General features: G+C 38.7%; 2 protein-coding genes and 1 long non-coding RNA gene across 9 annotated transcripts in view; 1 reads left to right on the plus strand and 2 right to left on the minus strand.

Moving 5' to 3' along the window:
• LOC120754920 (uncharacterized) overlaps nt 1–485 on the minus strand; it is a 33,474-nt gene extending 32,989 nt beyond the window's left edge. Inside the window, exon 1 of one of the 2 annotated variants that reach the window (XR_005701604.2) lies at nt 345–479. This is a non-coding gene — a long non-coding RNA (uncharacterized LOC120754920). Of the gene's footprint in view, nt 1–344 lie in introns of both variants that reach the window. The other variant, XR_009208028.1, reaches the window with a different exon arrangement.
• Nucleotides 486–558: 73 nt separating this feature from the next.
• On the plus strand, nt 559–12,225 carry PDK1 (pyruvate dehydrogenase kinase 1). Its single transcript, XM_040069205.2, has 11 exons — nt 559–807; nt 3,953–4,094; nt 5,532–5,603; nt 6,178–6,362; nt 6,661–6,750; nt 7,025–7,102; nt 7,710–7,786; nt 8,470–8,568; nt 9,496–9,606; nt 10,706–10,819; nt 10,948–12,225. The coding sequence occupies exons 1-11, from the start codon at nt 675–677 to the stop codon at nt 11,086–11,088; spliced, it is 1,242 nt and encodes a 413-aa protein (XP_039925139.1). The 5' UTR covers nt 559–674; the 3' UTR covers nt 11,089–12,225.
• A 1,851-nt stretch (nt 12,226–14,076) lies between these two features.
• LOC120755186 (neurabin-1-like) overlaps nt 14,077–27,674 on the minus strand; it is a 41,311-nt gene continuing 27,713 nt past the window's right edge. For 5 of the 6 annotated variants that reach the window (XM_040069850.2, XM_058421367.1, XM_040069854.2 and 2 more), the window contains exons 16-19: nt 27,149–27,344; nt 22,665–22,781; nt 16,935–17,123; nt 14,077–15,584 (exon numbers count right to left, since the gene is read on the minus strand). In XM_040069850.2, the coding sequence (XP_039925784.1) occupies nt 15,417–15,584; nt 16,935–17,123; nt 22,665–22,781; nt 27,149–27,344 (670 nt within the window). In that variant the 3' untranslated portion in view covers nt 14,077–15,416. The remainder of the gene's footprint in view (nt 15,585–16,934; nt 17,124–22,664; nt 22,782–27,148; nt 27,345–27,674) is intronic. The other variant, XM_040069855.2, reaches the window with a different exon arrangement.

Here is a 27,674-nt window from a genome sequence, read left to right on the forward strand (position 1 = left end):
GGCTGAGGCTCTGCCCTCCCGCCGGCCCTATGGACAACGCCGGCGCTTCTGTGAGTCTCTGCAGTTTCCCGTTCCAGCCCGCGCCCGCGGGTCACCCACGCCGGGAGCCGAGTCCCTTCCGCCCGCCACGGCCCCATCCCAGGGCGAGGGGGAGCCCCGGCTGAGCCGATCCCGCACGGGTGCCCGGCGGGAGCCGCTGGTGCACAGGCACCTCTCGGCCTCGCCGCGGCCCCCGCACCCACAGCTCCTCCGGGGGCCCCCTCAGGGCTCCCCGCCCGTGGGCGGGGCGCGCCCGCAGCCCTTCGCCGGGCAGGCGGCGGCACCGGCACCCGTAACGCGCGTACCTGTCCCTGGCCGAGCTCCTCCACGAAGCGAGCGTCGCCTTCTCCCGTCGGGCCCCCAAGGCTCCGGGGACAGCTGAGCGTCCGCCTCAGGCGCTGCCGCGCGGCTCCGAGCACCCCCGGTCCGCTCCCTCAGAGCCGCCCTCTCCCCCGCCCCGCGGCGCAGCGGGGCTGGGCCGGGCGGAGACACCCACCGCCCTCGGGCACCTCCTCCCGGCGGCGCGGCGGAGGCGGCCGCGGCCTGGGCAGGGGCCGGGGGAGCGGCGCGGCGCGGCGCGGCGGGAAATGGCGGCCGGGCCGGGCTGAGCTGAGCTAGGCGGCCGGAGCTGCACCATGAGGCTGCTGCGCGCCCTTCTGCGTGGCGCTGCCTCGGGCAGCGCCTCCCCGAGCAACATCCCGCAGCAGGTGGACTTCTACTCACGCTTCTCCCCCTCGCCGCTCTCCATGAAGCAGTTTCTGGACTTCGGTGAGTCCCCGCCGAGCCGCCCTTGACCGCTGCCCCTCCTCCCACAGGTGCCTGTGAGGAGCGGGCGGGCCGCGACCCCTCACCCCGTCAGCGCTGCCCGGCTGTTGCCTGTCTGTTAAATGCTGTGCTTTCGGGCAGAAAAGGGCTCTGCTTCCCTCTGGGGCAGGGGAGCCCAGTTGGCTCATTCCCAGAGACTGCAACTATGACAAGGTTGAAATTCAGCTGAAAACTTCAGTTTTTGGCACCACCAGGGTGGTTGGGTGTTGTCCTGCAGAACCCGCAGTGTTGGGGAGGGGGTGAGAACAGCTGTGACAACTGGTGGCGTTGGAGCAGTGACTCAGACAGGTGAGACTGGTTAAGCCTTTTGCTAAGCAGCATGCAGCCTTTTAAAGGCATCTTCCAAACACATGAAGCGTTTGGCCTCAGCTGGCACCGAGGGGCTCAAACAGTCATCACTTCTCAGTCACTTGCCTGTGCCCTACAGAAACATACTACCCAAATGTTGCTGTTTTAGAAGGGGTGTGAGAGAAGGAACAGGATGCAGCCGCCAAGAGCCATCCTGGAGGATTTGGAATCGAGTCTGGGAAATGAGTAAATCAGTAACAGGATATTCAGTGTGGCACTCAGTACCCAAACCACTCCTAATGCTTCCAGGTTTGACTGTCAGCTTGGAAACAGAGGGATCACAGGAACTCTACTATTCTGCTTCAAAGCAAAGACCACATAGAGAAAGGTTGTGTACATCATGCTGAGAAATATTTTCAAAGCCTGAGGTTGGAGCCATTCTATAATATGTTGTGTTTCTGTATCCAGGGCACTTTGGTGTGCATACATATTTACGTGTTACATATTTAACTAGTTAGAAGTTTTGTGATTTTTTTTTATAGTTTTGCTACTAAAACATGGGTGAGAACTAATCCTAGAACCCCAAACTTTGTATAAGCATGAAGACTTACAAAGAAGACTTTCTCACAGTTATCTGCTGTCACTTCACCCATCTATTCAACATTTCACTTATGGAAATAAAATGTATCTGACATTTAAAACTCCAGATTCCTACAAGAACGCTGCCATATGTTCTGTTGCTACTGTACTTTTAAGCAAAGAATCTTGCAATTCAGAGTTTGCTTTGACCTGTATTATTTTACCACTACTGATAAAACGCTTACCATAAAATCAGTGTTTATTTTCAATGCACACTATTGTCAAGATATGCTACTTTTTGCTCTTAGTACCTGATCATAAGGTAAAAATAATTTTGAAAACTTCTACAGTATTTTTTTCTCTCTGTTGCTTAAGGATTTAATCACAGAGCGTAAAAACTAATAACAGAAATAAAAGAGTGCAAGACAGAGACAGTAATTGTCTATAATACATTCTCATAATAGCTATTATAATCTGATGGTGTTTTCGTTAAGGATTTTTTTTTTTTTCTCCTTTTGCAAGAGTGAGTGCAGTCAAAGAGGAAATAATAAAATCTGGTAGAGCTAACTTTAAAAAATGAAATATTCTGTGAGCAAGCTTAGGTCTGTTCTTGGGTTACAGGACCACTATTTTCTGCAGGAGTTTTACCCATTCTTTGCCTAGATACAGACTGTAGCTGCACAGGGGAATAGAGTCATTTGCCTGTTCGATTTGCCTGCCCTATACTGCCTTCCGTATTTGACCCAAGATTGCAAAGATAAGGCCTTCAGATATAAAAACTACTTTGTGAAATGTAATTTTTTGAGTATATGAGGCATTTAAAGATTATATTTACACTCTAGTATGTCCAATCTGATTTGTTCTTAGAATTTTACCCAAGAAAAGGGAAAGGCCAATAACAGTCATACCTGAAATGCAATCTGACTAGGGGGAAGAACAAAAGGTTTCTAGGCAGAGGTCATACGTAGACAGTGCATAACGCTGGTAAGTGCCATTGTGGAAGAGTTTTTTGTAAATTATTCTCTTTTTTATTAACTGACATTCTTTCATCAAAGTAGTTTATTATTTGTCTGAGTCTGCATGCTTCAAAGTAAACTGCTCTGTTTCAATTCGGTGAAGAGTTTTCATGTTTAAGGCACTCCCAGCTTCCTTTTTTCTTTCCTCATCCCCTCCTTTAATCTTCTTCCCCAACTTCCCCTTGCCAAATGGAAGGAGTGAATTGAGCAGTAACACAGGAGTTAATTTTTAGGAGATACCCATTTTGAAACACCAGACCTGAAGTGTGCACTTCATTGCAGCAGATGGGCAGGTCAGGAGGCTCAGATGCTGTTTATGTGGCAGCCTTTAAGTCTCGAAAGAAGTCTGGCTGAGAATGGAGTACAGCACTTCTGAGTCTCTTCACCATGCTGCACCTCCTTTTGCCTAAGAACACAAGCTTAGTGGGAGTAAAGGCAGGTCTTGATTTTAATAATCACATTTAACTGCCACCCCCACAGATGACACTTGTTCTTTCAAAAGGACAGGTCAGTTACCAAAACAGGCAGTATTTTCAATTCTAGCTTTTAAAAATGTAAAAAATTAAATGCATTTGTAGCCTAATGGCTAAGCAGAGTAGTTGTCCTACTTTTGTTTCTTTCTCACTATTCACTCACCTGACTTCTGTTCCTGTAAGAATGAATTTAAACTCCAACAGATTTAATTGAAAATGAGATCAATATTATTGAATTTATTTTCTGAAAGTGTTTGAGGGTGAGTTATGCTAATTCACTAAGATCAGTGATGAAAAGCAGGGTGTATGGGACTCTGATACTTTCTCAAGCATCCTTCTCATAAATAGTTTCCTGTGCTGGTTCATTTGCTTCTCTGGCATGCTCAGAATGACATACTATTTGATCAGTGCTGGTTAGAGCCAATGTTTGCTGCAAATATAATGAACAATATACATGGATAGAAGCCATATTTAAAGTTGAACAGCCTAGGTCTGTAACTGTTGCATTAGTTTCTGTTTATATATTGAAGATTCTCATTACTACAACAGAAGATTTCAATATGTGATAAATTTTGAAATACAAGTGGGCTGCTGCCATGAAAGAAGCACTGTCTTACCAGCCTGGCTGAGTCAGCTTTGAAATCAAGATATAGGCCTCTTATGCAAGAAGCTAAGTGTGTGTAGTTCTCTGCCATCAGTACTGACTTCATTCTGATGTCATATTGGTCTCAGGATCTGAAAATGCTTGTGAGAAGACTTCGTTTATGTTTCTGCGACAAGAGTTGCCTGTGAGGTTGGCAAACATAATGAAGGAAATAAGCTTGCTTCCAGACAACCTCCTAAGAACACCTTCAGTTCAGCTGGTGCAGAGCTGGTAAGAACAGTGACACTCCATTCCTCGAAGGGTCACCTTCTGCATATACACAGGTTGGAGGAATTCACTCTCTTCTACCGAAAGAACGCTCATAGGCTTGTTACATGAACACCGCTTGTTTATACTGAGATGTTAAATATACCGGTGTGGCCAGAAACTAAATTTACAGATGTGGGGGAAAAAAACATTTAGGAGCATTAGAGAACCCACAAGGGAATTAAAAAGTCATTAAGTATTGCACATACTCGTGTATGAGGAATAATTTTTTTTTAAACCAAAAATCCACCAGAACAGTGTTTAATAAGGAACTTACCTAAAAGTGAAGAAGCTAGTTGAAGAAAGCAACAGAAGCAGACTAAGGCACAAAATGTTTGCAAAACATAGCAGAAACCGTTTACAAGACAGGTTATTGCAGATTGAGAGTAAAGGTATAGAAAATATGAAAAAAAATTAATATGAAGTTCCCAAAGGCAAAACATAAAACAAGAGAGAGAACATGAAGGTACTAAAGTAAAAAAGACATTATTTGAAAAGTAAAGTAAGCAACTTAGGCATAAACTCTTTAAATATGAAAGCAAAACAGATTTCTTGGCAACTGCTAAAGGCACAAGGATTTCTGTAAAGGCTTTTAAAGTTATCTGCCAAAATCTGCCCGTGAGACTGAGTAGATGACTGAAGATGAAAAGAGCTATCAATGAAGATGATGGCTCTTAATGAAACAGAAATGCTTACGTTCTCATGATACTAGATGACACTGATCAAATGGGAAATTAATTCCATTTGGGCAAATGCAAAGTAGAACACAGGGAAGAGCTTCCTCTCCCTGTGTGCTTGCTTGGCTTGCAATGGAAAAAGAAATTTTGATTCTATTGGGAATATTTTTCTGGATATGTCAGTTGATGGCAAGAAGGAAAATAGTGCTAGGAACTAAATAACAAATGGGGAAGAATATAATTGTACTACTGTGTTAGCCCATTATTCCCCTGAATTGCATGCAGCTCCATCCTGAACAGAAAAGACCAAGAGGGATAATCAGAGGGTTGGAACAATTTCTACGTGAGGAGAAACCAAATGGAATTCTTCAGCTTGGAAAATACGTATCTAAGGAAAGGAATGGCAGAAATACTTAAATCATTAACAAATGGAAAGATTTTTCTACTAACAGAAACATGCTGAGGCTGCAAATAAGTGATCACCTACTGGGTTTAAAACACAAAGATGATATTTTATGCATTCTAATCAGATTGTGGAATTTATTGCTCCGGAAATTTTGGAAGAAAACATCATAAATGGATTCAAAGGAATCTAACAAAATTCACAGGGAGATGGGTAGAATGATTTGGAAATTCCCAACATTGGAAGACCACAAATTGCTAACCAGAACGATCTGGGGAGGCATATTAGAATTGATCTTTATCCTGTTTGTTTCATTGAAAGGTATGTCCAAAGTCTTCAGGAGATTCTTGACTTTAAGGACAAAAGCTCAGAAGATTCAGGGGCTATTCACAGGTAAGGCTTTGCTGTCACATGTTATATCTTGTTAATATTGTATGGAAGAACTGGCAAGAAAAGAATAGCTGAAAAAAATATTCCTATCTCAGATCTTTGCAGAAGAATTGCAGCAATGTCATGCCTGGTCCCTAAAAAGAGGGTACATTAAACCAGGGAATTAAGCACTTCAGTATGATGTCATTCTGTAGAATGCCCTCATCAGTGCTAGCTGACCATAAGTGCCATTTGACAGGCATGGGTTTTCCTGCATGAAAACACTTGGCACAGGTTTCTCTTTCTCTTGGTGTATACCAAGATAATGATATCTTAATATCTTTATTTATTATCTTGATTCTTGGCAGAATCAAGATAATAAATAAATAATAATTCTGTAAGTTGTCAAAATAGTGGATTACTGATTGTTTCAACACTAGTCACCTGAAACACGTTGTGAAAACTGACCTGCCTTCTTACTGCAGTAGGCAGACGTGTGATATTTTTGTAGGTAAGTCTGCATTTTTGTAGACAGACACTGTTTGCCAGAGTATTAAGTTCCCTTGAAAGTGAAATACTAACAATGTATTCATTTCAGTTTTACAGATACCGTGATAAAAATCCGGAATCGCCACAATGATGTAATTCCTACGATGGCTCAAGGAGTAATAGAGTACAAGGAAAGCTTTGGCATTGATCCCGTGACCTCACAGAATGTGCAGTACTTTTTAGATCGCTTCTACATGAGTCGCATTTCAATCAGAATGCTCCTTAATCAACACTGTAAGTGCCAGTGTAGAAAGGAGGGGAAATGATATCTGTACCATGTCAACTGTATTTTCCTTTAAGGTTTAAGTGCCTAATACGTACTAAAGTGCCACTTAGGAGTATTCTGTCAGCCTTGCCATTTATAACTCATTTTTAATACAATTACTAAAATATTTATTAATAGTGGGCTTTTCAGTATGGTGAGGACTGAAATTACAGATTGCCTATATACTTTTTACTTAGTAAAACTGAAGACACAAACTAAAATTATAAAGTTATGCTGGATATTAAATGTTGTTTTCTCTTTTGGCAGCTTTACTATTTGGTGGGAAAATTAATCCAGCTCATCCAAAACACATTGGAAGCATTGATCCTAACTGCAACGTTGTTGAAGTTATCAGAGGTAAATTCAAATTATAAGAACAAGAATCCTGAAAACTTACAGGAATGTCTATAATACACATCCTGGTATGAATATATTGTTTTGTTATTTCCTACCTGGAGCAGAAGTTTTATTTGACGTGAAATACAATTTTGTTTCTTTTTCCTGTAAATGCAGTTTTTCTGAAAAAAATACAAATCTCCCTGGCAGTGCACAGTACTTTCAAATTTTGTTTTCTGGCAGACTCTAAAGAAGTGGCAGGGAGAAATGTAACTTCCTGTGGTTTTTATTATAGATGGCTATGAAAATGCCAAGAGACTTTGTGATTTATATTACATGAGCTGTCCAGAACTTGTCCTTGAAGAGTTGAATGGTAAGTGAATGCGGACAAGGCATGCTCTTGAACGTCACTATGTCTTATTCTAAAGGAGCTGGTGGTGAAATGTTCTGCTTTCCACGTAGTTCATGTGTTCTCTGTATCTACTGTCACAAATTGGAGTTTTTTAAGTCTGGAAGAATGCTTTCCCTATTCCTCCCTTTAATGAGAAAACTGACATGAGTAAAAGTTTTTGATTCTACAGCTGTTAATGTAACAAATTTAGCAAGCTCCTTCCCTTGCTAAGATTTCATATGTCTTCACCTGACATTACTGCATCTCACCCTCTCTGCACTTCTCGTGACATGTGAAGATTTATATGAGATTCAATCTTTGTGATACCTGTGAGGAGTTACTCGAAAGCAACTGTGAGATGCCCTGGTCAGTGATCCCACAGTGGCTTTTAAGATTCATTTCTAAAGCAGCAAGCAACATTTGAAAATCTCGATTATGACTTTTGATTAACATACAATTTTTCAAAAGATTTCTGTTTAAATTTTCCTTCTTTAAATTTAACAATACAAATTTACATTTTGAATTACTGTGAGAATGAATAAAAGATACCTCATTTGCTATTTAGTTATTTAGACTCTCTTCTCTCCAGTTAAGTCACCAGGACAGCCCATGCAAGTGGTGTATGTGCCATCACATCTCTACCACATGGTTTTTGAACTTTTCAAGGTCTGTGCACTTACCATTAATGACACAATTCTTTCATACATCTTTGTTTACTGAGATTGTATTGCTTTGACTTTTTGAACCGATTCTAGATCGTAGTGTGTTTTTGCAAGTGCAAACCTCTTGCCATTTGACTGCAGCAACACAGCTGCCCTGTACTATTAGAGAAACAGTAATTGCATAGAAAATGAACAGCTTTGGAAGACGTATCTCTTCTACCCAGCCACTGAATACCTTCTGAATAGACAGCTTAAATATTAAAATGTATGAAGACATTAGTTAATAAAGCAAGCGAGAATAAGATACCCCATAAATTGTGTATCTTCAAATCTGGTAAAATGTGTAACAGGTCCTATAGAGCTTTCTTCAAGCAGTTTAGTCCTAGACTTTTCTTGGACTTTGTGTCATATTGCACGTACTATGTGCATTATAAAGAATTCTAGAAAACAAACGCTGTACATTAAACTATTCATGTTTCTTTTAAAAAGATTAAATATTTCAAGTCTCTCTATTCTAATAAACTAAATATATACTGATACTGAATAAACCAGGAATATATTAAAAAAAAATTTAAACCAATATACATTTTTCTGTTTCTTAAATACATGATAAAAGTAACTGCTAAATTGCTATTCTAAGATAATATACAAAGTGAATAGGATTTAAGTTGTACTTGAAAATTACAGAATGCAATGAGAGCCACCATGGAACATAATGCCGATCGATGCATTTATCCTGCAATTCATGTACACATCACGTTGGGAAATGAGGATTTAACTGTGAAGGTACTAATTTTTTTTTTTTACTATTCTGAAGGTTATTTTGATTGGGTTTTTTTCTCCTGTCATGAGCAGCATATTAGTAACTTGAGCTGGTGATCTGGTTCCATCAATAGATTGTATGTGATGATGTATATAAGTAAAAAACCCTTATGGAATTTCACATACTGCCTCCTGAAGAGGCTGCAGTCACACTGAGAGCTCTGCAATGGCATCCTGTACTTCCCTGTGTCTTGCCTAGCTTAGAAGCAACCACAACTAAAAATGAACTAGCATCTTTATAAATTGTAACATCAGCATTTTCCAAGTGACAATGGCAGAGCTATACAAGTGTGAAATAACTGAAGAAAGGGAAATATATATTGTATATTCCACACAAAACAGACTTCCTGAGGTACAGCGTGCAGTTTCTTCTTTTTCTGTACAACATCCATGTTTGATTTCAGAGGCCAACTGCAAACACTGGGTTCTTCATAGTTCTAACTAAACTGTAGTAAAACAACTCTTTTGACTTACTCCTTCAAGTAATAGGTTTTAGTAAATTGTATTTAAATGGCAGTATTCTTGAGGAATAAGGATAAAACACACAGAGAACCTAGCATTTGCTAAAAGGTATATATAATGATTTCAGACAGAAGTGTGTTATGAACAAGATAAAAGCAATGCACAATTCAAGCAGAATTTCCTTTCCTCCAAGAGATTATGAATGCTTCTTAAGGCAGTACTTTATTTAATGGCTTGGATAAGGGATGAAAGGGAAGGATTCATCTCTCTTTGGTCATTGTTGAAGATGAGAATTAAAGAAAATCTGTAAAGTAGGGACAGCTTCAAATAATACTTTACATGAACTTTCTCTGTCTTATTGTTTGAGTGAGCTGTCTTTTATAAAAATGTATTCAGGGAGATAAAACCAAATGCTCCTTCTTGTTCCAGATGAGTGACCGTGGTGGTGGTGTTCCTATGAGGAAAATTGACAGACTGTTCAACTACATGTATTCAACAGCACCACGTCCTCGTGTTGAGACATCACGAGCTACACCTCTGGTATGCAAGTCTTTTATACCCTGGCATCGTGGACAGGTCTAACTGTCACAAAAACCATTTAGCCATAGCTATGAAATACTGATTTTATAGGTATTACATCAAGTAATATTTTATTTAATTTAAGCTTAATTATTTTTCAAAAAATAACTGGAAAATGGCATAAAATACTAAAAATTATTTAAATTTGTTCAGGATTCTCTTTTTCTCTACTAAATCTAAAGATCAGCCACCTCAAGCAATGCTGCAATACTGCAGTGAGAGCAGGATTCAGAATTATTTTTGTAGCCACTCAGTGAAAGGAAGAATAATTATAGCAATGACTTTAGATCAAGGCCGTAGTTCATTTGTATTGTGTAGTCAATTGTACCAGCCCCAGCAAGGATGAAGGTACACAGATGTGACAGGGCATATGAAAAATCCACTTTGGTCTCATGTGAATGTAATAAATGCAAAAGAAATAAAGCCTAAGCTCTCAGAAATTAGAATCTCTGAACAGCTTTCCTGTATTTATTCTCCCACATTGCATCATTTAAAAATATATGTAGTTCTGCACGTAGATGACTCTGCAAGTCACTAAACACGAGATCTTTACAGAGGAGTGTTGTGTATGCTCACTGAGAGATTGCCTCTAAAATTTAGTATTTAAACAAAAAATCACGTGTAACACTTTAGGGCTCTGTCCTGCCACTGCAGCCAGGCCTTGGTAGAATTTCAGTGTAAGCTGCAAATTTGTGGGCATTGTGTCTTGATCCTTTTTTATACATACTCACAATTCAAGGTATTTGACTTAAGAACACTGAGTACTTAAGATTAGTAGCTCCATGAGGTGTCATGCAGACACAGCACAGTTTTCTCTAACCTAATACAAGAAGTGTTATCTACCAGCCCTGCCTAACAAAGGAATCAAACAGTTTGCTCATTATCACAATCATTCATGCATTCTTCTGGTATATAAGTTTTGGAGGAGGGGCATAACAGTTAACACCTGAACTCCTGTTACTATCAAACATCATGCTTAGTTTATTTTACTTATTAAGTTAAACCAGAAAATGCCACTGATGCATGCAATTAATGGAAGTGTACTTTTTCTCCCGATCAGGCTGGATTTGGTTATGGCTTACCCATATCACGTCTGTATGCACAGTACTTCCAAGGAGACCTGAAGCTCTATTCCTTAGAAGGCTATGGTACAGATGCAGTTATTTACATCAAGGTATGATGTAACACTCTACCATTTTATATTAGCAGCAACTCTAATCTGAACTGCTAATGGAACTCCTTGTTCTGTTATGATAACTTCAGTTGAAAAGAATCATCAGCTACAGCCTTTTCTCTTTACAGGCGTTATCTACAGAATCAATTGAAAGACTCCCTGTATACAACAAAGCAGCCTGGAAACATTATAAAGCAAACCATGAAGCCGATGACTGGTGTGTGCCAAGCAGTGAGCCAAAGGACATGACCACCTTTCGCAGTATGTAGCTTTTTCCACAGCAGCTCCTAAGAAGCAGGTTTGTCAAAAGGGAATTTAAAAGACCTAATTTATACCAAGATGTTCAGCCACTTTGATACGTGGAAGTAATTTTAAGTGTTGTAACAAAGTTCAGTGTATTTAGGCTTTTCTGAAATTAAAAAACCAATAGTCACCAAAACCCCCAAACCTGCACTTACAAAGGTCACATTTCATTTGTTACATTTTCTATTTATGACTGCTTTCAGAGCTAGTAAAGGAGCAATTATTTTAGTTTATATAGGGATCAATGCAATGGCTATCACATCTGGTATTAATTTGTATTATTATGAAATTTTATTACAAAAACTATTGAAAAAGCTCACTGGAACATTCTTCTGCAGATTAATGAAAAACTCCTATCAGGCTCATTGCTATACCTCTGCAACTGTATGGCACTTTCTTTTATCTCAAGCATGCTGAAGCTTCATTTTGCGAAGTTAGATATGTTGCCTACGTACACTGCCTACATCAAGGGTTTTTTTTCAGCTGTAGAAATCACACATCTCTGCAGAGATAAAAAATTTATAAAAGCGTTTTTAACTGCTACTGCTGGTATAATGTATCTCAGGTATGTGGTATCGGTTGTATTTCTTTGGTTGTAATGTGAATATATAATGGATGTGAAAAACTTACCTTGCCCTGATCATTGTGAATTTAAAAAATAGCATGGCTTGTGTACAGTAGAGAAATGCTGTCTTGCATTTGCCTGTATTTCTGTAGGTCATACTAAAATGCAGTATCAACATTCTAGCCTTCGTAAGATCTCAGACTTGGGTATGTCAGGTACAGCTGTAAATGGAAACTATTTTAATAAACAGATTTTTAAAAACTGTCTGTAATAGGGCATCTCTATTACTTCAACAGTATAAGCTACCTTCTCAGGAGTAAGTAAGAATAAGTGGAATTAACAGTTTTTGAAAATACCTTTGCATTTGTGATATGCTTTGGGCCTCGTTTTTGTAATAACTGGAAATCACACTGTAACATAAACATCATAACCAGAATATGTTAATCAAAGACAAACCAGAACATACAGGGGAAGATCGGGAGGGGAGTGAATCTTACATTTCAGATACAGAGTCTTTTTAATAAAGAATTCAACTTAATGCCAACTGTATGAGCTTTGTTCAAATCATACACATCTGTGTTGCACCTCGATCCCTGTCATTCCTGAACATTTTGGAGTGCTGTTAAAGCCATTAAGAATTAATCCTTTTCTCATTAATTAAACTGCATGTAATTCTGTGGGTTTTGTTCTGTAGCCCACATGCATAATCCCTCTCAGAAACAATAGGCCTAGCTTCTGGTAGTTATCTCTCTCTAGAACAGAAGGTGAGAAATCACAAGTAAAGGGGATAGGTGGGATGCTGGAAATTGAAGTTATGCTACTCTAGTTGTAGCTGAGCCAGATTCAAGATTTATCACCTGCTTGCTCCCTAATCAATTTCTGCAAAACAATGAAATGGTTTTATACCCTGGTTAAGCTGATGTAGCTAACAGAAGTGCATTACAGACTGGGCTGTATACACAGATAAACTGACAGTCTGAGGGAGGATTATTGTGTCTTAATAGCCATCAGAACAGTAGGGTTACCTATTCCACTCAAGCTTGTAGGCACCTTGAAGCCCCTATTTTTCTTCCTTACGAGGATGCAGGGTGGTAACTGGCACACCTTTCAATCTGCACGGCTACAAGCGAGAACTGAGAGCTGTTCTCATCTCTGGCCCTGCAAGAGGATGTGAGAAATGCCACAGTGGGCCTGTACAAATGTTGGAAGTGACACTTGCAGCTAGTGCTTTTGCTAAACTAAAGCTGAAAATTACAGCAAGGGCTTTTAAAAACTCAGGTCTGAAGCTGAGCATTCTAGCCTTTAAATCTTTTAACTAACTCAACTGATTTCAGTAACACTGGACAACTACAACTGGTATTTCTGAAGAAAAGCTGTTTTCTACAAAGTCCATTAAGTATTTTAGATATTACACATTCTCAGCTAACTACTAACTGAATTCTGATTACTAGAGCAACTTGCTGCATAATTTTATTTGCAGTTACCTCTTCACCTGCCACCCCAGATGATTGTGGTGAAAACACAAATGCATAGTGTTTTGATTTACAATATTAAATCTTAATTAAAATTTTGATCTTTGGTAACTTTTGGTTTAAGTAGAAGTGCAGAAGACAAATTTGTATTTAGTACTTTCAATACTATACTGAAGTCACTGCGAGCACACTGGTTTAAGTTGAAGTGAATCACTACAGAAAAGTAGTATACTGTCAAAATGCTGAGATTAATAATTTTGTATGCAAATTAGCTCTCTTGCACTGTGCAATTAATCTTGGTTTGTGTTAATTTTTGAAGAATTGCTTGATTTCTTCATTAAACCTGTTGTAAAAATGAAACTTTGTTGGGTGATTGTGTAGCTTGGTACTGAGCTCGTTCTGTGCAGCCGGCCTTCTCGTTCAATGTCGGCCAGATGTTAAACGCTATGGGCTGTGATAAATCAGTGTTCTCAGGCTCAGGTGCCAGGGGAATTTATCATCCCTGCTATGGCCCCTCCTTACCTGCGACAGCTCTGCACACAGGGAAACCTCTGAAACCATTATTTCCACTAGTCTCCTTCACAAAAAACTCTTCCCAGGGTGCAGCAATAGGCATAAAGGCAAAAGGTAATACGGGGTTCTAGCAATAGTCTGTGTTCTAGCTGTTAAAACACTCAACTTTCTTCACTGAATTAATTAAAGGGTGGTTTTACGTGGGAGATCCTGAGCATTTGATGATTCCATACTTCTCATTCCTTTCGCTTTCATCAGTAGGGCAGTATTCCTCTCGGGCTCAAGGTCTGTAAGTTTGGCATACAATTTAAAGCTACTGTAAACAAAGTAAATAAGTTAAATCTTGACCAAAGGCCGCAGAAAACTGAAATATAATCTCTTTTAAAAAGTACTTATTACCAAGACTTGCAAACTTTATTTTGGAAATGCCTAGTGTGCAGAAGCATTTCCACACAGTCCTTTTGCTGAAATTCTTAAGACATTTATACAAAAAAATAATAAATGTGAAACACCAACAGTGAAGTTCATTCATTTAATTAAAATGAAAAACAGTCCATAAGATTTAAAGGAGAACTTGGTCCACATAAACGAACTATGTAACTTTTGTTCTAGTCCATTCTAGGGTGGAACTGATATTTAATCTAGTCTATAATAATCTAAATTAGGAAGTGCTCTTGTAGTATCTCTAAAAAAGAGTATGTAAATATACAAAACACCAAGTCATGTTCTATACTATTTCAAGAATCAAATCCTCCTTTAAAGTGAAATAATCTGTAGTCTACAACTGAACATTTAAATACAAGGCAGAAACCAGTGCGTCAGTGATCGCTTTTCCTACAATTCTTCCCTCAGTATTTTAAGTCTGAAAACCAGTTTTGTTTAAAATTAGCAAATATATAAATTTGGTCCACAAAAAATCTTGTCGCATGTAGAAAAGAGAAATACATGTACTGCAAATTGATCTTATTCATAGCATAGATCTATAAAACTATGTATTATTTAGGAAAAATAGGTTAAAAAGGATCTTATTTATAGGCTTAAACCTTGTCCCAACACCATATGGGCAGTGTACAGAAAACTCAGTATTATGCTTAGGAGTTGTAGTTTGTGAAAACTACTTAGTATTTCTTGTTATTTTCTCAGTAAAATGCAACACATGGAATTAAAAAAAAATGTACTACTAAAGTGACCTTTGAATGAAGTTCCAGAAATACAAGAATGAAAATAATCCTAAGTTTGAAATACATGCTTTCTTTTTAAATTATTTGACATTACAGTTTTCTTAAACTTAATTTTTACTATACATCTTTAGTTGCAACAGATAAACAGACTGTCAGAGACTGAATTTGTTGGCAGGATTTTTCTGTTGTCCCTCTATCAGCTTCAACGCTATCAATTGCTAGTTGATTAATACTGGAATGATTTTTAATACAGTATTCTACTTTTCACAAACATCAATTTCAATGAAAAGGGCATATGACACCTTAGAAGCAGAAATGTTACTTAAGGCAGAAAGTTAAATTATTGTCTATTAGTACAGGCAGAGTCAACTAGAAATAAAAATACTGAAAACGTTATTTCATTTTATTGGGCTGTACTGGGGAGGGACCACAATTAAAAAGAAAAAACCACCTACCACGTTGAACTGTTGCACTTTCCCTCCTCCCTCAATTGTACAATTATATACAAATCTGCTGAACTTCCTCAGGATTAGGCAAGTCTGCACTGAAATAAAATGGTCATTTTAGCAGCTTGATTCAAGAGTGGCCACCACTCTCCCAGTCTTGCGAACTTCTTTCTCCTTCTTTTGAACCTTTTCCTTCTGCTTTTCCAGTTTTTCCTGTGTTTTTCTAATATCCTTAATTTTCTTCTTTATTGTTGATCGGTCATTTTGACTAGAAACTCCCAAAGCCTTTGGAGGAGGAAAACAAAACAAAACCTCATCAGTAATTTTTTTCAACAGCACTGTCAACAGTACTTGTGCATTAACAAAGAAAGAAAGTGTTATTCACTTTTCGACACGATAGTCTGTTTATTTGAAAAACAAAGACTTAGGGCCTCAAAAACATTGTAAATAATCATCTGGGTAACAACGTAGGTAAGGAAACCAAGGCAAACTGTTCAGCTGTGAAGTAACAGTTTTGTGTTGCATTTTACAAACATGTAAAGCCGTGAGAATTTCCAGAAAATAACATCACAGGTAGTAGTCTCCGGATATTTTTGTAGCTCTTTCTGTACACGAGGAATTTTTTCTCAGTACCTATCTTTAATTATAAGGATTTTAAAGCGTGTTACTAAGAAGCGGCTCAGGAAGGCAACGGCAGGTGGCAGCAGGCGATTCCAAGTGCCGGACCGCACTCGCTGTGTCAGCCCCAACATGGAGCTGTAGGCATCAACGTTCAAGGCCCCACAACTGGAAACTGTCATTTGACAGGCCACTCACAGGCATTTTCTCTGTGCCCATGACATTTTATAAATACAGGACATTTAGTGCTGCACGTCTGTATAAAATGCAGGTATATTTCAGAGACTGGAGTTAGAACACCTTTCCCCCATAAGCCCTGCAAATTCTGCTATTGATCATCAATAATCATTTGCCTTGCACCACAATAGACCAATGAACCTCTTCTAGCTGCACATCTTGCCTGTCCATAATGCAGTGTCTATCTAACAAGAAAGCAAAACTACAGGAATTTATCTGCACTATAAGGGAAGCATATACACCACAGCTTCCAGGTGTAAAATGGCAAGAAATGGCTCAAAAGATTCAGAATATGTATTTTCAGCAGGAATAGACACTTGATATATTTTAAATGTCACTAGATAGGATTTTAGCCTTCCCATTTGAAGAGGAAATGTCAAAGAAACAGATTTCTAAACCTGAATCCTACAATTCTATTTGAATTGGCTGGAGCTTGTTTTGCTATGACCTTATGTTGAGATTGGTGACTCCAAGATATATCCTTGGACAATTATGTTTCCTTTAATTTTGTTAAGATACAAACAAGGAAGCAATATTTGTTATTTTTCTGGCTATAAACAGCCTGTAAACAGCCTGTCTTTAATTCTACAATCAATTACTAATTACTATCTAACTATACAGTCTCCGAATATTTCAAAAGCAACTCAAAATAACAAGAGCAAATAACTCTATCCCTTAAAAGGCCGCAAACCCAGGAAATTGGACTTTGTAGGTTAAAGCATATCTAAATAAGCAGTGAAACCTATACAGTTAAAAATGCATCCTGGGATGTTCACATACCTTCAACTTCTCACTGTCGAGCTGCATCAACTGCTGTCCATCTACGTTCATAGCTGTGAACTCTGTAATATACTGCTCCATGTTCATTCCCATTAACCAGTGGCATACTTGCTGGGTGGTCCATTCAGAAATAGGTCTACTGTGCCATTGATTTTGCTTTCCTGTTGTTGTAAATTCATCATCCAATGCCTAACCAATTGAGAAAAGTCACCGTAAGCAATATTTTACTTGAGTGTATGTTGAATTCCAGTTGTCAGGTGAGTTTGGTTAACCAAGTGCATTTTTAAACATGCTCTACTCCAGAAGTCAAGTTCTTGAGATAAGTTTGCCTAGTTCACTATAAACAAGACACTTCAACATTCAACACAAACTAAGTCAGAAACAAAGAACATAAATGGTAAATTGGACCTAGCCAAACAATGAAGACACTTCCTCAGTTAGTTGGTTACGGTAGCTCTATCCTAATGCTGGATGCTACCTTACACAGCATGAAGAATTATCACGCGCTTCAACTCTACTATTATTGTTAAGTGATGGAAATCCAGAATAAAAGCAATTCTAGTAGCCAGTAAATCTGGTGAGTGTTCTAAGTACAGTTTTATTACATTTTGTACATTTGTAAAGAGAAGACTTCTCACTCTTTGAGCTAATGCTATTACATCAACATTTTAGGAGGTCTGCCCAAATTGAGGATGACTATTTCAGAAACACAGGAGCTTGAAGATGTCCACTGAAAATACACTTTGCCGGCTCAGAGAGCTTTTGAGGCACCCTGCTTTAATTTCATTTTGCTTCTGAGGGGAAAAAGTACTGCTGTTTGTCCTGAAGCACTGTTACTTCATCACCAAAGAAAAGCTACACAACAGAGCTCAGTGTCTGTAGGGAAGAAATTCCAGGGTGGTACTTGAATCAGTAGCATCAGTTAACTGAAGGTTTTTTAACTATCCAGAATCACCTCTCACTAGCTCATCACTGAGCTGCATTAGACTCACAGACTGCTCCACTGGGCAGCTTCCACCACTCATCCAAGATATCTGCAAACAGCAGAAAATATGTTCCCCTTCTCCAGCAAGCCTTACATGCATTTGTACACAGAAAACGTGGAAAAAAAGGACTTTTCTAGTTATGGATTTGAGAGATGACCCTTTTAAGTCGCAGGTGAACAACTACGGCTGCCAGCCAAAGAGATCTCACAAAATCCAGCAAATTTGATTGAATATTTGGGAGAGTTGATTGATGTAACAAAATGATTGTGGTGATTACAAGTCAAAGATAGTGAGATGTAGGCCTGTCACATGATCTGATACAACACAATGGATCTGAGCATGCAATATGGAAGACATATATGAGGGGAAACATAAAATTATCAAATCTCCAATATAGTAAAGGACAACATAATTCAAAATGGTTTTGCTTTTCCTGGTCTGTGAAACAAGGGATGGTGGCTACATTAAGAGGTAATGCAGATAAATAGAAAGTCTGTAGAGCCAAACAGTTTGTGCTTAGCTCCTAAAATCCACACTACAAGCATTCCAAAGGATTTTCAGTTCCAAATAGCTCTAGTCTGATCACAAAGACTCAATGGCCACTAGCATCTGCAATGTAGCAGGACCACTGATGGAGCACATCTGATTTGATTTCTGAGATAAATCAAAGTAAGGCAAGCGAGAACAATCAGAATATTTACATCAAAAATGAACTCCTTATCCAAACCAAAATGCTTATGTAGCTACAACAAGTGCAAACACATCTGCCTTACTGATGAGCAAAAGAAGAATAGCAATTTGCATAAGATAACAGCAAAGGGCTCTAAAGAGGTTAGGCTTGAAGTGCTCTATACAGCATCCCTATCAAGACAACTGGAGCACTGAGTCTTGTAGCCAACCCATCAAGCTTGAGATGCTTCATACAGAGAAAATTAGTTGGACAAATTACCAAGGGAATTTTAAAATGCACATCTATTTTAAATAATTTTACATAACAGTATTCCCCAACCTGATATTGCAATACAAAAAGTATACTGGCAACTTTGTCTCATACTAGCAAGTGTTCATGAACAGTACATAAAAAAGGGGAAACACTTTGCATTTTCAGTTGGACCTGTATCTCAGGTATGGTCTATCAGCCACAAGAAATATTAAAATACATACTGTCACATATGTATTTTTTAATATATCTACCTACTTTAATCATTTAAGGTGGTTGTGTGTGTGTATCTATGTATCTCCTTTACATGAAAAAATGTGTACAGTGTTTTATTCCAGTTGGAACTCCCTCTAGTTTTACTGAATCTGTGCAAGCCATGCAAAACCTTCCGTTCTGTAATTTCAGAGTGTAAGTATCTGAAGATGTATTCTTGTCAAAAAAGAAAGAGACTCAGATTCTCTCATTTCATCCGAGAATTGCCATCCCCTGACAGAATCTTGGGGGCTCTCTGAATCAGTTTGTCCAAGCAGCACAGATTAGAGCCTGCACTACGGAGGAATCCTCCAGACCTAGCTATGAATTGCAGCTTAGGGTTTCAGCATCATCAGTTGCTAACAAACTCCTTCTACTTCATATTGGTAAAGACAGAACCCTGAAACCAGAAGTTGTAGCAACATCAGAATCTGTGTTAAAACACATAGACATCATCTCCTCACAGATATTTAATGCTGTAAAATTTGAATTTTTCACTACTACACAAGGAAAAGCATCTGTGACTATTTTTCAGAATACAGGAAAAGGAAAACTGTAGAAGGATAAGATGAGGAATGCCAACTTTGGAGTAAGGCTTATCGGTATTAAATAATATCTCCACATCATTTTTTCTCAAATGTCCATTCAGAGGCAGAAGGAATATTCCAGACTGTGTTTGTACAGTGAACTTAGAGTCCCCAAAACAGCCACTACACACGACATCAGCTGCAAATTCAGAAAGCAGAACTAAAACTACTTCCAAAGTATGGAAGCATGAGAAAGCCATGTGTTCCTGCATAAAAATGCATGTGATTCAGAAAGCAAATAAAGGCTCTGGAGATAAAAATATAAAGCCCAAGAAAACACCACTGCCACTACATCATTTAACATATTAAGAACATTAGAAGGATTACCCAGCCAGCTTGCTAACCATCTGTGAGCCAAGTGCCTCTGCTGTAACTAGCTGGCTGCTAACAACTGAACTCTCACCAGGCAGTCACATCCCCAAACTGCCCGTGAGCACCTGTCCAGCAGAGAGGCAGACTGCTCAGTGCTGTCCCTATGTCTCTAAGAGGTGCTTCCACCTCCAGTTGCCCAACAATTTCAGGATTTGTAAGGCAGAGTGCAACAGCTCACTCTGAAAGGCAGAGTTACACTGGCTAGCACGATTCCTGCTGCATACAACCATCAGGCAGAAATTATTAAAAGCTTAAGTTAGGGATCCTGTTCAGTATATTTGTTGGTGATTTGAACAAGGGGACTGAGTGTACCCTCAGTAAATTTGTGGACAACATCAAGTTTAGTCAGAGGGTCGATCTGCTGGAGGGTAGGAAAACCCTGCAGAGGAGCCTGGACAGGCTGGATCGATGGGCCAGACCAAGAGCTTGAGGTTCAACATGACCAAGTGCTGGGTCCTACACACTGGCCACAACAGCCCCATGCAGTGCCACGGGCTGGGGGCAGAGCAGCTGGAACGTGGCCCAGTGGGAAAGGACCTGGGGGTGCTGGGTGACAGCAGCTGAACACGAGCCAGTGTGCCCAGGTGGCCAAGGAGGCCAGGGACATCCTGGCCTGTGTCACAAAGTGTGACCAGCAGGGCCAGGACAGTGACTGTCCCCCTGACTCAGCACTGGTGAGGTCACAGCTCAGTGCTGTGCCCAGTTCTGGGCCCCTCAGTTCAGAAAGGACTTTGAGGTGCTGGAGCGTGTCCAGGGAAGGGCAATGAAGCTGGTGAAGGGTGTGGAGCCCAAGTCCAGTGAGGATCAGCTGAGGGAGCTGGGGGTGGTTAACCTGGAGAAGAGGAGGCTCAAGGGGACCTCATCACTCTCCACAACTCCCTGGAAGGCGAGTTAGCCAGGTGGGGGTCAGCCTCTTCTCCCAGGCACTCAGTGACAAGAGGACACAGTCTTCAGCCAGCCAGGTAAGATTCAGGTTGAACATCAGGATGTCTTTCTTCACAGAAAGCCTGATTAAGCATTGGAAAGGACTGCCCAGGGAGGTGGTGGAGTCACTGTCCCTGGAAGTGTTTAAGGAAAGCCTGGATGTGGCACTCAGTGCCATGGTCTAGTTGTCAAGGTGGTATTCAGTCATAGGCTGTACCTGATCATCTCAGATGTCTTTTCCAACAAAATTTATTCTGTTATTCGAAATACCCCAAATTGCCATAAAACTGATTACTTATTTTTTCCCAAGCCCAGATTACAAACTTTGAAACAGCCCAAGAACAGAAGTGTGTATTTTTCTTCACACACACAGCTTTTCAAATGAGAAAACAGAGTTTGTTCCTTGTTTTCCTTAGAGCAGACACTTGATACTCAGTGTAATTACTGAAAAGGCACAAACAGCTTTCACTGGTCATGCAAAACCAGGACAATAAGTAGCATATGAACTAGACAGAATACTGGAACTCATCTATATAACAAAAAGAGGCTTACATCATTACTTTACACATGGACAATTAGTAATAGACTGTTTTCATTTGAGCTTTAGAACCCGAAGTTTACTGAAAGTTTGTAATACTGATCAAAGAACAATATTCAAGAAGACATCTTTAATAAAGCCTTACAATTTATACTTCTTGAAAGTTTTAGAAACACATCCCATTCAGGAACCATCCCATTCAAAAAAACTGCAGGGAGTACTTGCAAAGATAGATTATGAACTGGAGTTCCTCTGCTTTTAATTAGATCCAAGACTATTATCTCCAAAAAAAATCTGCACAAACTTAATCCACTACTACAACCTGTAAACTAGTTATATGATTTTTGACACCTCAGATTTTTATATCAGGGAATTTATAACATTGTCTGTAAGCCTACGCTGATTTTCTACATATTACTAGAATATTTTAAGATTTTCACCAAGGACTGACTTAAGACAGCTAATAAAAATCCTGTCACATTCATCAGTCACCAGTCTGACAAGCCCTCTAATTCATTTTACGTACGATAACTATGTTCAGTTTTTCTAAATGAAAGGATTTAATTTATTAAGATGTCAAACGCCATCAGTCAAACACCAAACGAGAGTATCTCAGAATGCTACCAAAGCGTAGACTTTAGGTTTCAGCTGTAGCCAAAGGAATTAGTTCTCCAGGGGAATGAACACACTTTCAGGTGTCTTATTTCTACCAACATATCAGAACCATCATGTTCAGACTTTTTTCCTTTTTTCTTGTTTGTTTTTACTGAGATGAAATTTTATTGTAAAACCTGCACAGAAGGGAAGGCGAGGTCAAAAATGTTGCAGCTTTCATTCAACAAGGAAGTTGCTTTCAATTAATGGAACAGAATGGTGTTATATTTAAAATTAAAAACTTTGATCAGTGAGTTCATTCCGATTTTTGTGATATAACTAGGATCAGAACACATAGGCTGATGTGTCATCCACTAGTGCATGTCCTTCATTCGTTAACATCTTCTTTACAGTGTTCTTCAACATTCAAATATGGAACAGCCATCTAGTTTCACATTACACACATTTGTTTCTATTAAACATGCTGTAGTGTGAACAACAACATAACAACACACATATACACACTTTGAAACTCACCTCATTTGAAGAGAAGGTTAAAGTGTGTGAACGACCTGACAGATTTGGCTCTGTCACTAACCCTGAAAGTTCACAACTTGGCTTGCTATGGTATGTATCATCTATGACAATTCTACTCTGCAAACAAGTGGAAATAATGTTTTATTAACTCACTTCTTGGAAAAGCAGGTCATTAGGTGACATTCTAGTAACTCTGATTTTTGTTTTTCAAAAAACAGTGTGACTCAGTTACCTTTAGAACACCTACGAAATGTGCTAACTACGTCAAGCATCTGACTTGTTGTACTTCTGAATTCAGAAACACAGTAACAAATTTAAAGCAATATCCTCAGTAAGAGCAACTTGTGCAGAGAATCAGTCATAACCTGAAATGGTGTTAAAATACACAAGGGAGTGCATCAGTTACTTTTTCAGCAGCCATACCACACTGTGGGAGAAGCAATTTAAAAAGCATTTGTTGGACTTAAGCATGATGAACTTTTATTAAAATGAAACCTCCACAAACACTACGAGTGTGTTTCAGAAGGTAGTGTTCTGTTGATTCCCTCCATTTCCAACTCAGTTTGTGACCTTGAAAATATTTTTCTTTAGTGAGTGAAAAATAATTCCGCAAAAAACATGCCTGCTACTTTTGCCTTTTTAAATTTATGTCTCAGCACTACTCTTTGCTGCCTACAAACAGTAAGCAATTATTTACGAGTATTTCTCTAATGTCCGCTTCTGTAAGCCTCTAATCAACTAATTACACTTTGTAAGGATGCCATACCACATCCCTATGTGCATAAATAACCTGAGATCCTAAATTAAGCTGATCTTTAAGATATTATTCTTCAGTTAGTTATGCTCATATAAGAGAACTACATTTTTGCACTTATCTTCATTTACCACTTCTGTATTTGTGTTCTGATTTCAATTCCACCTGAACTCTCAGTTTTCTGGATTATTCTATTTCTGTTTTGTAAGTGCACTCCCTTATACTCTAAATTATTGATACACATTTTCACCCTTGAAAACACTGCACCAAAGCTTAAGAAAAAAAGCCATCACCACTACAACACAACAAACATAAAACCCCCAAACAACAACTTGAGGTTTTCTGCTACTTCCGTGTAGTACTTTTTTTTGATTGAGAAATGGTGTTCTATTTACCGTGTAGATTATTTTATTAATGACATTAAATTTTAGGGTCTTCTTCAGTCTTTTAGATATAAAAATTATTACCAGAAACAACAGAATTACTTAGTCCAATTCTCAAATTAACTTCAACCCAAACTGAAAATCTATTTAAGACCTTTTCTTTTAGTCACCCTCAGTTCACTCTACCATTACAGAGAAAATCAAGAACAATTCAGACAAACGAGACTAAAAAGATACAATAATAAAAACATAGCCAAAAGTAAAGCATCTGAGCACCAGTTGTAATGTTTTCTCCTCGTCCTGCTCCCAATCATTTTATAGGAGTAATTTCTTTTTAAGCATTTAGAGCCAGTTGCAAAGATTTTTGACTCCTGAATAGCACAGAATTTGGACAGAAGGTTTTAGAAGTATGCCTCCTATCATTTAAGGTACTAGGATATAGTTTATACCACACTGCTCTTCCCTGCATTGAAAATGAAAGACTGCATACATGCTTACAGAAGCTATGCAGTATTCCGGGAAAAAAAAAATTAGTGTAAACACTATGCATGTGTGTGTATATTGTATCAGAGAATGGGACAGATTTATGTCAAGGGACTAACTTTCAAGAACTTTCTGCAAGCACAAAGGATTTTAGTTCCTGTGTTTCTTGTCTTCACAAGGATCAAGAAGTTGACTCGCTACTTTGTCAAACTAAGTTTAAAACTAACTTCAGAACCATTTTAAGAAAATAAAAACCTTCTAAGTGCAGCAACTTTCAGAGGCAAATTTTGTGAGACCAGGTAATAAGGAATGTAATTATATTCCTTACATCATCAATGCTAAAACCCAACCACGAAAATTATACACAATGCAAAGGACTCGGTTCCACAGAGATTTTTTACATGACCAAGTTCTTATTTTAGGCTTTCTACTTTTACCTCCTATTTAAGAAATGCTGTCACATGATCCTGTGGGATACTACAAACATAGAAGGAATAGATGCTATTGCTATATTTATAATATAATGCTTTATTTATAAATTTTGATTTAATATCAATAAAAAGGAGTATTCTTTCCTTGAATTCTGGGAAGATGACTTCGTCCCTTGCTTTTATACTGTTTTAATAACAAGACTCACTTCTGAGTGGTCAAGCACATTTCTCTGTCAGTTTTAATGTGTTTTCATAGCAAAACAAGCCAAAGCCTTGTTACTGTGCAAATGTAATTATCAACCCTAAGTTCAGATCTCCAGCAATTAGTCATTCATCTGAAGCAGCAACAACTGCCACATTACCATGTTTACAAAAGGCCCCAAACACTGCAAAGTGTAAACAGCCTGACTTTGGAGAGGAAAACACTGATTTTATGATTAATGAATGTATGAGAATCTGTTCTTCAATGGGATCAGCCTTCTACCATTTTACTAAGCAGGAATATAGCTGGAGACTTGCATAATCTTCCAGCTGCTGGTTTGCAACTGGCACTAAGAAAAAGAGCAGCAACAATTACATACTGGAGCATGAGAAGGAAACAAAAAAACCCCAAACCAGCAGGCAAGAAACCAGTTGGAAGGTTGAAGTGGTAATCATCTTGGGTAAGTATAGTCCAGTAACAAGAAAAGACTATTACTTCAGAATAATGTGGAAAGGAAGACAGCATTCAATCTGGTAAGATCTGTAACTTTTTGATTGCCAAAATTATGTGTACATGGTAGGTATATGAAAACTTTAAGAGCTGCTTAAGCACATTACGGGTGCTTATAGTAGAAATGCAGCAGTGGGACTTCTACTATGCTTATAAAAATTATTCAAATCAGATAGAAAGGAGCAACGAAGAGGGGACCAATGGATTCCTCTAGATGAATGACTTTGAAAAGACAAACCCACTGATTGCTTATCTATACAGGAAACACCTCTTGATAACTTTGCTACAGCCTATTAGGAGATGAACTACAGCCTATCAAGAGACCAGCCTATTAAGAGACCAACCATGCATTCCTATTTAATCCAAAATTGTATCCAAGTACATGCCTATACCTTCCAATTCCTTGTGTTATTTACAGAAACATCTTTTGGCCACTGCATGCTTCAAGAGAAGCGACCAGTGCGGGAGCTATAAATACACAAGACTGACGCACAGTGGGCAGTATTTTGTGAAGTACTGCTCTACTTCAGAGATTAAAGAATTCCTACTCTTATTAAGTTCCTGTGTTATAAAAAAGATTGCATAGCTCTAAAACCACTTCCTTTAATTTTTAAAAATGAAGTATGCAGACAATCTACTGCTATCACAGGGACTGTAGATTTACACTAGGGAAACAAAGTATTTTTAAAAAAGATATTACAATAGCATTTTAGTGCAATCACCACCTGGAAACATGGAAAGCAACCTTCTTATCTGCAATCTCTGCAAAATATCAGTGACTTCATGAACTACAGCCTGGCAAGTTTCTCTTCCAAATATACAACTCTTTTCTTTCTAACAACACAGAAGAAAAGCAAAACATGAAAGGGTATTTTAGCCATCCAAAGTGAAGAAAAAGTGTGAAATTCAAGAATAAACCCAGCTTACTGAAGTAACTGTAATTTTCAATTTCACAACATCCAAAGGAAACAAGAATAAAGTCAGTAAAACTGCTGGGAACAGTCTTAAATTGAAAAATATTTTACCAAATATTCATACAGCACATTACACCTTTTAGTTTCTAAAGCTGTTTCTTTCAAATACTTTAAAATGTAAAGATGGTAACTATGGTTATAGACTGAACTGTGTAGCCTCACTCTCAAGATCTGGTTAAAAGGTTCTAAATTATTAGATTATTAGTTACTCAGAAGCCTGGAAGAAAGCGTTCCATAGATGTGTTTCTTGGCTTTTAATATTACATTTTTTAATGCGAACTAGGATGCTATCTTCCTCCACCTGTCTGGTACTCCAGCCCTACATTTCAGTACGGTAAGAACTGGCTGGCCAATTGTTAGGACAGCCGACCTCTATTTATGCACAATTCCTCCACAAACTACTCTGGAAAACAAAACAGATTTGACCTTTAAAACTATGCTGGAACTGGCATTACTTTTAGAATTACCCGTCAGTGAAAAAGCATGCCCTGTGATTCTTCCTTAGATGCTACTTCAGCCTGAATAGCTTCTACTGATGCTTCAAGCAAAGTGGAGGAAAACAGCAACAATCACACAATTCCTGCTTGGAAGAGCTGTAGTATTATCTCAAACTTCTCCAGCAATGTTTGTAAGAGGTGATGTGGTCAAGGACTAAGCCATATAGGCTTCCAAGTACTAACCACTGATATCTTTACTTTATCAAGATGGAACACTTAAATATTTAAAGCACAAATTAGTCATCTTTACCTTGCTTCTGTTCTTCTCTTGACCGTGCTCACAACCATCCTGCCCACTCTGAGTAACCTGCAGACTGCTAGTTGAAATCTGAGGCTCTTTGTGGCTGTCTCCAAACCAAGAGAAAGGCATGCAAGTAGGAACAGGGGAATCTGAATCTGATGCAGATAGATTGTTGCCAGAGTCATCCAAAAGTTCTCGGGAACCTCTGAGATAAGCAGATCAAATTCTGTTTAAACAACAACAGCAAAAACCCCCATCCCATCCCTCAAACACACAACCATCCCCTTAAAAACAAGAACTAACTCAAAACACACCACTCATTTTTACCAGTTTCACAGTACAAGTGATACCTGAAATGGAAACTGATACTTGCCTTTAAATTAATATCCATGCAAAATGAGTTATTTAACAACGCAAAATTAAGACCTTTTGCAGTATTTCACACAATTTAACAATTTCAAGTAACTGCTAACTTAATTTACTCAACATTCATCTTCCTAAGCAAAATACACTTTTAATGTTGTCTCCTCTACTC

The sequence above is a fragment of the Hirundo rustica genome, chromosome 7 (genome assembly GCF_015227805.2).
Source record: "Hirundo rustica isolate bHirRus1 chromosome 7, bHirRus1.pri.v3, whole genome shotgun sequence".
Classification (NCBI taxonomy): Eukaryota; Metazoa; Chordata; class Aves; order Passeriformes; family Hirundinidae; genus Hirundo; species Hirundo rustica.

Coding starts and splice junctions, on each gene's coding strand:
- PDK1 (XM_040069205.2), top strand. CDS start 675: ATGAGGCTGCTGCGCGCCCTTCTGCGTGGCGCTGCCTCGGGCAGCGCC. Junction 6,751..7,024: donor CGTTGTTGAAGTTATCAGAG/GTAAATTCAAAT, acceptor TTTTTATTATAG/ATGGCTATGAAAATGCCAAG. Junction 8,569..9,495: donor ATGAGGATTTAACTGTGAAG/GTACTAATTTTT, acceptor TTCTTGTTCCAG/ATGAGTGACCGTGGTGGTGG.